The following is a 12,173-nucleotide window of genomic DNA, read 5'->3' on the forward strand; positions in this document are numbered from 1 at the left end:
TCCAGTTTTACAGATTAAAAAAAAGAGAGAGAAAAAAAGCTTGGGAGGACTAGAGACACTTGCTAAAATTGGCCATCAAGCAGGCAACAGAGCTAAGATTTGAGCAACTGCACTTTCCACAACTCCTCACTGTCCTAAAATCTCCAAACCCGGGCTTGCTCTAAAAGCAATCAAATAAAACTTGGAAAGCGACAGAAGAGCTTTAATTCCAAAATATTACCGGGGGAAAGGGTGGGCAGAGATGCCCCAGGTGACTGAACTTCAAGCAGCAGAGGAGCGTGCGGAAGAAACCGAGTCGCGGCAGAGTGGGGGGGGGGGGGGGGGGGGGGAAGGGGGCAGTGAGAAGTGACCCGGCGGGCGTCCCTGGGCTCCTCCAGGACCGCGCGGCGGGGAGGTGCCCTGCTCTAACCACTACGCAGCCCGGCCCGGTTAATCATTTCCTGACCTTCCTTCCCCCTTTCGCCCTGCCCGCAGCATTGCCACATCAGCCTCCCCCCTCTCCCTGCTCGCCTCCTGGCCCTCCAGCTCCTTCGCCGGGTTTTACAAGAAGCCCCAACTTGGAGGCAATATTTGTAATAGCCCCGGACGTCCTCAAGGCCGTTCCCCAGAGAGATCGAAGGCTAGCTCGGGGGTAATGCCGGCCCAAGCGGCCAATTGAGACTTGCCCTGTCCCCTTTTCCATAAAGAGGTCAAAGAGCCGGGGATCCAGGCCCGCACGGATTAACCAATTACAAACTCAGTTTCCCTCAGGCCAAAAAGAGCACGGTAACAGCAGCCTGCAGAGTGGTGCGAGGTTTAAATGAGATACTGTGTGTAAAGTGCCCGGCTAGAAGACGGTAGTGGGTGTTTAACACATGTTAGATCCCTTCCCTTTTTATCACCTGGGAACTGGGACCTCGCGCTCAGCAAACCCAGGTTACATCTATCTCACTTGAACCTCCACTGGTGAGTGAAGTCTCAAAGTCCAACCACGTGCTCCAGGTAACGCAGATGGGGAGTCACGGTGACAAGATCTGATCCCAGGTTCGTGGGCGCCCCCGCGGGCCCAGCCACACAGTACCCAGGTGGCTGGCTAAAGGCCACGTGTTCAGGACCTAGAACTGGGTCAGTATCGCACCTGTCGCAGGGAGCATAACACTAAATCGGGACTACTCTGGGACCGACGCAGCCGGCTGGGCCACCGAGAGCCAGTAACTTAATCTCTCTGAGCTTGTGTTTCCGTGTGTAAAATGGGACCTACAGTGCCTGTCTGCCCGAGTGGTTTTTATTTGCTTCTTCACACTTTCCTGAGTGGCTAGATTTTCTACCACAGTGTCGTCAGACCACCACACCACGCGCAGGATCAGTCTTCTCTGAGAGCACTCGTTCCTCCGCGGTAAACGCAGCGGACCTGCCCGGCGTGCCGGGGCTTGGCGCCCCACCCTTACCCGTGCGGAGGGGTGGGAGAAGCCGTGGCCGCCCCGTGCGGCAGAGTTGGGAAGTCACTCGCGAACGCAGCCTGAATCTCAGGGCCACCCGCCCGCGCGCTCCGGGACCCCACCCGGCGGGAGGGGGCGGGGCGGGGCCGGGTCTGGGGGCGGGGCCGGGTCTGGGGGCGGGGCGGGGCCGGGCCGGCCTGGGAAGACGGAAGCCTTCAGCCTAGGAGTGGCGGTAGAACCCGGATCCCGGAATTCCACGTTCTTCGGAGCGGGGCTTCTGGAGACGGCGGGTGGGAAAACCCGGCGCCCGGAAGCCTTTGCTTTCTTTGACGCAAGGGCTCGGGACGCAGCCGCCGTCGGCCGAGCGCCCGGCGAGGAGCGACCCCAGACGGAGCCTTCGGAGCCCCTCCGCCCTCGCGTCTCCAAGTCCCTGAGCCTCCGTCTTCCTCGCCGCCCTACTCGTGGCCATGGAGTGTCCGCACCTCAGCTCCAGCGTCTGCATCGCTCCGGACTCAGCCAAGTTCCCCAACGGCTCCCCGTCGTCCTGGTGTTGCAGCGGTGAGTGCGGCCCCGGGGCGGCCCTGCCGCGCACCCGAGGCCCCGGCCTCGCCGGGCCTGCCGTCTAGGGGCCGCGGGCGGCCGGCGCGTGGACCCGGAAAGGGGTGCGGGCGAGCCGGGCCCGGCGGCCGGGGAGGGGTACGCGGTGAGGCGGGCTCGGGCGGGCGCGGCGGGTGGAGCGGCGGCGGCTCCTTTGTTTCCCGCGGCCCGACGGCCCGGCCGGCTGAGGAGAGGCCCGAGAGGGGCGGGAGCCCGCGGGGGCCACGAGCGCGTGGGGGCGGCGGCGGGCGGGGAGCCCGGCCGGCCGGCAGCTCGCCCCCCCGCCCCGCCCTGCTGGGGGGCCGTGCTCACCCGTGTTGCGGGGTCCGGGGCTGTGGGGGCGGGTGTCCGGCCCCCCCCGATGCTGCCGCACGTGTGGCGGGGCCCGGGTTGCGTCCCTTCTCCGGCGCACGAGAAAAGCGCCGCTCTCCCGGCGCAGCTTTGTCTGGGCTGCGGGACGCGCTGGGGCCCTTCGCCGCTTCCTCGGCCCCGCTTCCTTTCGTTTCCCTTCGCTTCCCGGCGGGCTCGGGCAACTCGATCCACGCCAGGTGGGAATCCTCAGCCGCGAGAGGCGCTCGGAATTCGGAACTCGGGCGGCGGAGGTCGGAGTCTTTCATCAGCCAGGGAGGGTGAAGTTTGAAAACAGGCTACGGGCTAAAAAGCTCCGGAGGCTGAGCCAGCCGCTGGTTTGGAGGGGCGGCTCGAGTTGCTGTTCAGATCTTCTGGGTTGTCTGAAATTGGGTTAGGATTCCCAAGTTCAGGTGCTGTAGAACAGGTATTAGGTTGATGTAATGCTTTTGCGTTACTTCAGCATCTTAACTCCTTCTGCCGGGCTCTTTGGAAGCCCCAGTGCCCTCTTATTGTCTGCTCCAGCGACTTAGGATCGCACCAGCCACACTGCTTTGATTACTTCCTGGTAGGGCCCTGGTGCCGCCGCTAGAGTCTTTGTTTATTAGCTTTGATATGATCAGTGGTAGCTTGGGGTGTAGTGTAAAATTCGAATTGTGCTTTTTAAAAAATCTTAAGTTCATTTGAAGGAATAAAGGAAAAAAGCAATGGAACAATTTAGGTGTGTGACATTTTTCATTGTGATTTGGAGCTGGGAAGATAGTTTGGAGAATGCCTTAACACTTTTGACAGGTTATTTCTTAAATGGTGATTATGTCCTTGGAGAAAAACATAGGCAACGCCACAAAGAAGAAAGTACTCTAGGGTAAGGAGTAGAAATAACTGCAGTTTCTTGGAGCTCTCAGAGGTTTGATGCTTTGCATGACTTTGTAAAGTCAAATTATCTTTTTCTGCATGAAGCCTTTAAAGATTAACTGGTTAATTGGTTTTACAGTGCAGTATTGCAATTTTTTTATGAGAGTACAGGAACTTGTACAAATTAGCTCTCACCTAAGAATTTATCTTCCACAGTGAATGTTGAGTATGGAAAAACAAATAAGGTGTATCAAATTGCTTTACAAATTGATTGGGGGTGCATTAGCTGTAATTGTAGCTATTGCTGTGGTGCTAAAACTGTAACTTTTAATTTTTTTCCCCAAGAGATTTGAAAAGAAATGACCAAAGTAAACACTAGGAAAAGCATATCTCATGAGGAACGATGCTCTTGCTCATCTGTAGTAAACTTCAGGGATACTAAGTGGACAGCACACTTCTGGCTTTTTCTAGGTAAACTCACATCAAATTTAAAGATGGCCTCACTGGGCACAGGCATCTACAAAACGAAAAGAGTTTATGCAAGTGGCGCGTATCCTGTTGTGAGTCAGTCTTGCCTTTGTCAGTCAGGGAGTCCACTTGACTGTGGAAAAGAGTGCAGAAAATTGAGTATCTCTTGAGGAACTTAAGGTAAAATGGAGCATAACTAAGAGACTTGTGCTGATAGCAAGAACAAACCAGTGTGTCTAGCTGTAAAGATGGGGTCATTTCTCTCCCAGGAGAAGGATGGCGTCTTGATGCATCTTACAACAAAGTTTGTCTCTGACATTGCTTTACTAGGGTGGCTAGTCACGTGCTTGGATTTGTAGAACCGATAAAGCTAGTTTTACAACTTTGTGGTTTTTTTTCTTCTGTCCATATTTTGTGAATTGAGCCCATTTCATCTGGGCCTCCTGTTTTAACCTCTTGGCATCCATTCACTGATAGAATCTCTTATTGTATTGAGCTTGATCTTGTTCTTGCCTGCCTGTTCCAGTGATTAAATGATTAGTAAATTTGTGAATCCTTAACTAATTCATCATCTTGGAGTAATATGTATTCTGGTATTTATTCCCCAACACTCTTGAATTTCTTTTCTTTCTTTCCTTTTTTTTTTTTTGAGGAGTGGACCAAAAGGGTAGCCAGTGTGTTAAATAATGCTGTGACCGGGTATTGAGTCTGATTACATTCTTATTAAGGAGGAAAAAAAAAAAAAAATCCCTGTTTTGGCACTGGGACAATAAAAGTAATGCCCTTGCCTTGTTTTCTTTGGGAGCCTGCAATTACACCACAGTGAAACAGCCTTAAGGCAGCCAAGCAAATTGCAAAAGGCCAACATCCTAGGCTCTCCTGGCTAGCAATACATCCTTGGACAAGTAGTTCTTTTGCTTTTGAGCGTCAGTTTCATTATGTCATCTGTAAAAAAGGGTAATACTTCACATTTACTTCACAGGTTGCTGCTAGGATGAACAAAGTAATTTTTTGTGAAAATGTTGGGAAACTCCTGTACACTATGGAAGTAATAGTTGGTATTACAGGCCAGAACATCTTTATAAATAGGACTCCACATACTTAAATATCTAAAGCCCCTTAACTAGGGCCTAGGACAGACTGGCTTTATGCCGGAATTATGCTTTGCAAGGAGATATATTACTCAACAAGATTAGGGGGTGTAAGAAGTAATTATACTTCACCATTGACTTGAGCTTCTTATCTGTGGAAGGCATTGTGTGTTAGGTTATGTAATTGTGTATTGCAGTGGTTCTCAAACTTTTTGTTCTCAGGATCCCTTTATACTTAAAAATTATTGAGCCTTTGTATGGATTGTATCTATTGATATTTGCTGTACTAGAATTAAAACAAAAATTTTAAATATATTTTATTAAATCATTTACAAATAACAGTAATCCATTACCTGTTAATAGAGATAATGGTTTATAGAAAATAACTGTACTTTTCAAAACAAATTTAATGAGGAAAGTGGCATTATTTTACATTTCTGCAGCTCTATTTGATGTCTAGCTTAATAGAAGACAGCTGCATTTTCATATCTGCTTCTGCATTCGGTCTCTTGAGATATCACCCATCATGTAGCCTCTGGAAAACTCCACTGTGTGCTTGTGAGAGAATGAGGGTAAACAATAAAAGTAACATCTTAATATTATTCATGAAAATGGTTTGACTACACATACCCCCTGACAGGGTTTTGGAAACCACACTTGGAGAATCTGCTAGTATACATCTATAGTAACAGTGAAGGACAAGTGCTCTAATCAAAACAGCTTTAAAAAATTAGAGAAATCCTGAAGGCTAGCAACATGTATGTCTTTGCGGAGACTTACAGAGTTTTTGAAATACATTTGCTGGGAACAGGTCCAGTTCTGTTGGGGTCCAGTCATCCCGTCCTCTCAAAAAAGTTACAGTCTAATCTAGTTGGTGAGAGACAGGAAGCTAACAGGTTAGAAGATAAATCCATGTTGTGGTTTAAGGTAAATGTTGCAAATAGCAATTTCCTAATAAGGTAAAAACATTTATGTCTAATCTTTGCTAAAGGCATTCTCATTTTAAGTGAAAAAGTTTTAAATAAAAACTAGGACATTCTCTCAAGATCTTTGTTATGTGCACATACCAGATGTTATTTTCAGAAGCTGGAGACTTGGGCATTTCTTATTTTTGTGGGTAAGAGGACTGAACCAGTGGTAAAATAGAGGGGGAAAAAAACATAAATTGTTTAAAACGATGCTCTAAACACCACTGTTTTAATAACTAAAGAAAGCCAAAGAATAAGCATTTGGACCTCAGGGGTTTGGGTGAAAGAGAATAGCCAGTTAAATTGGAGCTATTTTAATAGTATAGGCATGAGAACTTTCCCTGATTAATTCTTCAAAGAGCCGAGAATGCCTCTTTAATTTTCCAGTAAATGGTTGCCCTCACATTATTCTACCCAGGTGAAGTAAATATAAATAAAGTAAATGTTCTGCAGTTTGGGGTGGATATTAGAACCCCACCTTTTTTTTTTTTTTTGATGATCCATTCAGTAAGCTGGGGTGCTGATTATTGATCCTTGCCAGTGGAAATAAATTTGTAATTCATAGTAAAGCTTGTGATAAAGGTGAGAAATTACCTTGATCCAGTGATGGGTTATTTTGTGTCATATTTCTCTCACAACCCTCCATCTAAAGAAGACTCTTGTATGTCCAGTAGATTACATTTTCTAGATAGGATCAGTCATTTGTTCATCCTTAGGTCAAATGCATTTACTGCTTTTTGGTAGCACTGTTTGAGGTATTTATTAGGTGCTTAGCGTGTAACAAGACACTCAGTAAATACTTGCTTAATGAATGAAGGAACTTTCTTCCATTCAGATCGTGGCTGGAATGGTCTTAAACTTCATGTTGAAAATAAACACAAAGTGAACTTCCCCCTAGAATGCTTTCACCAGTCTTTACTCCCAGTATTTTCCTCTGTAAGGTAAACTTTGACTGGATTATGAGCAAGTGGCCTTCTGCAATGCTACGGCAATGGAATTGAGTTCTTTTGACATTCTGTGTTTATAGATGGGAAGGTGGACATTTTAGTGTATATGTGGATGGGGCAGTTAAAAATCAGTGGACAGGTGATACTTTTTCACATTAATTCTGGAGGTTAACATTTGAATTTTATATACTTCTCTGAAGAACTTAAACTTTGTTGGTAGTATTTGTTTTGTTTTGTTTTTAAGTCTGGCAAAGATTTATTAGGAAGCTTATTAGGTACGGTGAATAAAAAGCCATGAACAGAAGAACTAAGATTTCCAATTTCTGGCGTTGCGCTTACGACACTAGTTAGAAGCTAATAAACATTAAGGATGTCCCAGCGGGAATCTTACCTAAGTCCCAAACTTATCCAACCAGGATAACTCACAAACACAGAAATGATGCCCATGCTCTCCCCAGACTGCTTACCTAGGTGGTGGTAATATTTGTAAACTTAGGTCAAATGTAATTGTTTTTCTAGTTTTTCTGGCAGTGCTACCTCCCGGCCCCCAGAACTTTAAACCAGCCTCAGTAAAGTCTCTAAATAATTGGTAGTAGATGTGAAAGATCTAGAGTCTAGAATGTGCTCCATGTGTTTGTTTGAAGAGGCTGTAGTCTAGGCATTGCTGTTGTGAAGTTTTGACACATTGATCAGATGTTATTTTCTAAATGGTATTCTTAGTAGTATACAAAGAATATCCTTCATGTCCAAAGCAGAAGAAAGGATGGGGTTGAGGGGAGAATGTGAACTCTTTGTTTTAGTTTCCCGTTATTCATTTATTCTCAGAATAATTCCTTCTCATCATTACTTGCTTTTACAGGATTAGCTTTTATAACATCCTACTTTTTCCTCATTTTAATTTATACAATTTCCTTCTTTACTGGAATTTAATAGATTCATTTTTGTATTGTTGAAACTAGATTTAGAAATACGTTTTATAGTATTTGTAGCTCAGTAAGCAGAAAGTGAGTAATTTAGTTTGTAGCTCAGCGAGTAATTTAAATTCCTGTTTTAAAATTTAATTGAGTCCCTCTTCCATCAGGGAGTAATTTATATGTACATTTCCCCCTAACTTTGTTTTTTCTTTCTTTTGGAGCTTTTCTCTCTTTCTTGAGCTATTTTATATATTTTACCTTCTTTGAAAAAAAAAATATTATTTCCCTTTGATTAGTGCAGTTTCCCACCAACCTACCGCTGGGTTTTGTGTTCAACCTAGGCCTCAGAATAGAGTTGGGTAGGTAGTTTATCAGTGCTTGAAGTGGAAAATGTATACAGTTTAATGTATTTTAGTGTTTCATGTTTATTCATAGCTCCTTTAGACGTGAGAGCAACTGCATTCTGGGTGTTTTAATAGAGGTTTCCTGGACAGATGGCTTAGAAGGAAGTACTTAGATTCTCAGCAGGGGCTAGTACTTTTTGGAGGGTATATTTGTCATGAAGCTTACTTGATTGACAGCTTAGAATGGTGAGACTAGCATTAATATCAGTAACAGCTTGTTCATCTTACCTAGAATTTTTTTGTGCCAAGACCTTTCAAGATGCTCTGCGATTCATAATTAAGTCTGATTTGAGAATGTAGGTAAGGGTAGGTATCTTTTAGATTGAAAGGAAATTTACCTAAAACTTGTTCATTGCCATTGTATCCTGGAATCTTTGGGGGTTTCGAATGATCTTTGGCTTAGAAACTTGTATGTAGAGATCATCTTTTAACTGCTGTGAGTCTGCAGATGTTAGTATCTATAGTAATTCCAGATGTTTTCTCATCTATTAGTTTTACTGAGTAGGAGGAGAATGGAGAACAACATAAAGTAACTTCAAAGAAGTTTGCTAGCGTTTAATCCTGACTAATTTAATTAACTGCCCATCCTTGTAGTTTTTCCTGTTTTATGGATTGTGAAACTGAGACAAAGATTAAGGGAGTTGCTTAAGATGCTTGGGGGTATTAGAGATAGCCCAAAGCTTAGATTCAAATACCATTCAAACCATACTTTTAGCTTGCCTTTTAAAAAGCAGGGTCTTTATTTTGTCATCCAGTAACTTAGTGCTTAATAATTTAAAGGATTTAAAGTGTTTGGAAACATGCTTGAAATAATTCCTTTGAAGATTTTTGACATAAAATACGTTTTAAATTCCACATTTTGAAAATAATTTATTTAAAAATTCTGTATTTGATTAGTCATTCGTCTCCCTATTTATTGATTAAAGTGCAGGCAAGTTGGAACAAGATTGGTAATACAGTTGGAAGAAAACTGCTGTTTTTGAATTTAACTTCATTATAGTTCAGATCTAATTTTTTTGTTGGCTGAAATTCATATTACTTGAGTTCAGATATAATAAACCAGCTTTCTCAGTGCAGTTAGCTTTTGGTTATTTTTTAAATGTGCTTCTGTTCTTGAAGTTTCCCCTTCTCATTTTTTAATTTTGTTTCTAGGAGAGGACAGTCTTCTTGGAGGTGTTTTCTTGTGGGATGGGGGAGGGAGGGAAATCTTAAGATATGGAATTTTGCTTTTGCTTTTGGTAGCTCAAAGGTTATTTGAATCTTTGCTTTTAGGCCAGTGTACTTTGTTGATTCCATTTAGTTATATTCTAAGATTTTCCAATTGTATTTCTTATAAAAGTTAATTATAGTCTTTAGACTACAAAGCTTAAAACAGATTTCCCTCTCTTAAGTACTGACAAGTATGTATGTGTGCTGGTTACAGATGTGTAAAATGCAGATGAGCTTAGAAAGGCAATTTCAGATTTTGAAAACTATTGTTGAAATTAAACTTGGACATTAAAAAATGAAGTTTATAGTTGTCTTAATGTTTGTGTGAACTAAGTGCTTCATGATTAATAAATGCTAGGTGAGAATTGAGTATTTATTTTTAAAGATTTATTTATTTATTTTGAGTGACCACGCATGCACTCAAGCAAGCTTGGAGTGGGAGGGACAGAGGGAGAGAGAGTCTTAAACAGACTTTGTGTTGTGCTGAGCGGGGACCCCCACTCAGGGTTCCATCTCACGACCCTGAGATCAGGACCTGAGTGGAAACCAAGAGTGGGCACTCAAGTGACTGAGCCACCCAGGTGCTCTGAGAGTTTATTTTTATGATGAATAGCTCATGTGTTTGAAAAGATATAACCAACTGGATTTTATCTGAAGACTTTGTATTCTGCTTTAGGATTAAATTGCTTTCAGTGGGCTATTTTCCATTTTGAGTAGACATTCAGTCCTGATATTTTTTGTTGTTCTTGTAGTTAGGTTTAAGACAGCCCTGTAGAAATCTGCTTGCCCGTTTATCCTTGACCTACCCTGAAAACTCTTAATTTTATAGACTGTTCTTGTACTGTCTCGTCACCAGGAAGAGCAGGCTGGTGATTAAGTGTCATATTCCTGCAGGTTTAATTTAACTGATTGTAAGATACTACACATACCATTTTAGCCTCTTTAAATCTTTGTCCTTACTGACCATGCTCAGATTATCTTTTTTAAATAATAGATTATTGTCCATTCCTTTGTTTTGACCGTTTGTTGTACAATATTGGGATGGTAATATTTTGACAGAAGTTTTTGAAGATTATACTGCTGTTTCAAGGAAACAATTTTTGCTATAGTATGTTTTCCTGGGAAAATTGATAGATAACATGTTAGAGAAATGCTCTCATATAACATTTAGTACTTAGGTTATTGATTGAGGATTTTTAATTTTAGTGCCACACAGTAAAATGTCCTTTGATTTAATCAAGATTAACTCTAGCTTCCACCTGAATTATTTTGAATGTTAATTGTGAGATGCATTAACTTTGGAGAAATTGCTCTGTACCAACTAAGGACTCAAGCTTCACCTTATGTGTGTGCAGTAGTTGCCAGACCTCGACATTCATGACATGAGAATTTAATTTGAGAGCTTTATGTACTACATCAGTTTCATTTCAGTTATTTTAAGTGCTTTGTTTGTGTGTAGTCTTTGTGGAGCCTCATTTTAAAACATTTTCAGGCTTTTGTGGCGTTTTTTTCTTTGAACAATTAATAGATATTTTAGGGAAAATGTGGATTTTAAATATTTTAAATATTTGTGTCTACTGGTTGTAAAAAAAACATATTCCAGCTCTTGGTTTTTGTTAAATAATTAGAACAGCTATTGGAGTTTACAGGTTCCTCTTTTCTGTAATATTTGGTATCTAGCCTGTTAAGCAGAGGTAAGTATGTGCCCAATTTATATTTTTTCTTTCCATTTCTTCATAAATAGTCACATTGACTTGAGGTGAATAAAGTTTCCCAGCACACCAGTAAATACAAGTGTGGTATTCTCCATCCCCACTGCTTTGTGCTTTACTGCTTTCCTTTATTATATAACCAGAAAAAACTAGGAGGAGAGTTATACGATGCAGATATTAAACCTACTGTTCCCTGACTAAAGTCTTTGATAATGAGAGGTTCCTAAACCTCTTAATTATTTTATTTATTTATGGGAGGGAATGCTTCATTCATATATATATGAATCTTACATTGCATATACTTGTATTGTTTTGAAATAATAGTTGTGTGGTATTGACATTTATGACTTGATTCGTTTCTTCTGAAGATCCCGCTACTGTTTAACCATGGATTTGTTTACTCAGGCTGTTGGCAAAAGCACAGAATAGCATCAGATCTTGCTATATTAAATAAATGGAAATAGTGGATGTTAGAATTATTCTTAAGTGATTCATGGCTTTGTTTTCATTCTGCATAATCTGCTTCATAGGGGAAGCTATTTTTGAAGCAGTATAAACTCTTGATAATTTTCTGTAGTTATTTGTATCTGGTCTTCCGGAGGCAAAAGTGACCCATTTTGACTCTGATTTGGTAATCTGCTTTGGCTTTAGTAGTTTTAAGGCTCCTCCTCACTGCCCTTTCCCCTCATTCTAGTTAGGGGCACAGTTCCAGTATTTAGCTGAAGGCTGGTAGAGTAGATATAGCATAATAGCTTCATTTGGTTTTTCACCAAAGTAGGTCTGAAGAAGTCAGATTTGTGATAGAATGAATAACAGTAGGGGCGCCTGGTGGCTCAGTTGGTTAAGCGACTGCCTTCGGCTCGGGCTCCCTGCTCAGCGGGGAGCATGCTTCTCCCTCTGACTCTACCCCCTCTTGTGCTCTCTCTCTCACTCTCTCTCTCAAATAAATGAATAAAATCTTAAAAAAAAAAAAGAATGAATAATAAATTTATTTAGTGCCTTACTGTTTTGGGGATTATGTAGTTTCACATACATTGTTTCCATATGTTGTTTTCATTTCATGTTGAAAAATGATTTCAGAAATTTCAAAATAGGATAAAATGCTTGAGCCAGTGAGGGGATCAGCCTTAAGGATCAGAATTTGCCTCTATGTGGGAAGTCAGCAGGACCAGATGCCCTCTCTTTTCTAGCTCTGTAGGTAACTGGATCTCTTGATACATAGATGACACATTTTGGCCAGTT

The 12,173-nt window shown here is 42.4% G+C and overlaps 1 protein-coding gene across 4 annotated transcripts in view; it reads left to right on the forward strand.

The window, feature by feature from the left end:
* The first annotated feature begins 1,617 nt into the window (after nt 1-1,617).
* The window catches only part of USP3 (ubiquitin specific peptidase 3), a 109,724-nt gene continuing 99,168 nt past the window's right edge, over nt 1,618-12,173 (forward strand). Inside the window, exon 1 of one of the 4 annotated variants that reach the window (XM_034994077.1) lies at nt 1,618-1,976. In XM_034994077.1, the coding sequence (XP_034849968.1) occupies nt 1,886-1,976 (91 nt within the window). In that variant the 5' untranslated portion in view covers nt 1,618-1,885. Of the gene's footprint in view, nt 1,977-2,340; nt 2,618-12,173 lie in introns of those variants that run through there. The other 3 variants (XM_034994078.1, XM_034994075.1, XM_034994076.1) reach the window with 3 other exon arrangements.

This window comes from Mirounga leonina, unplaced genomic scaffold, assembly GCF_011800145.1.
Source record: "Mirounga leonina isolate KUSES-001 unplaced genomic scaffold, KU_Mleo_1.0 Mir_91, whole genome shotgun sequence".
In the NCBI taxonomy this organism is placed as follows: Eukaryota; Metazoa; Chordata; class Mammalia; order Carnivora; family Phocidae; genus Mirounga; species Mirounga leonina.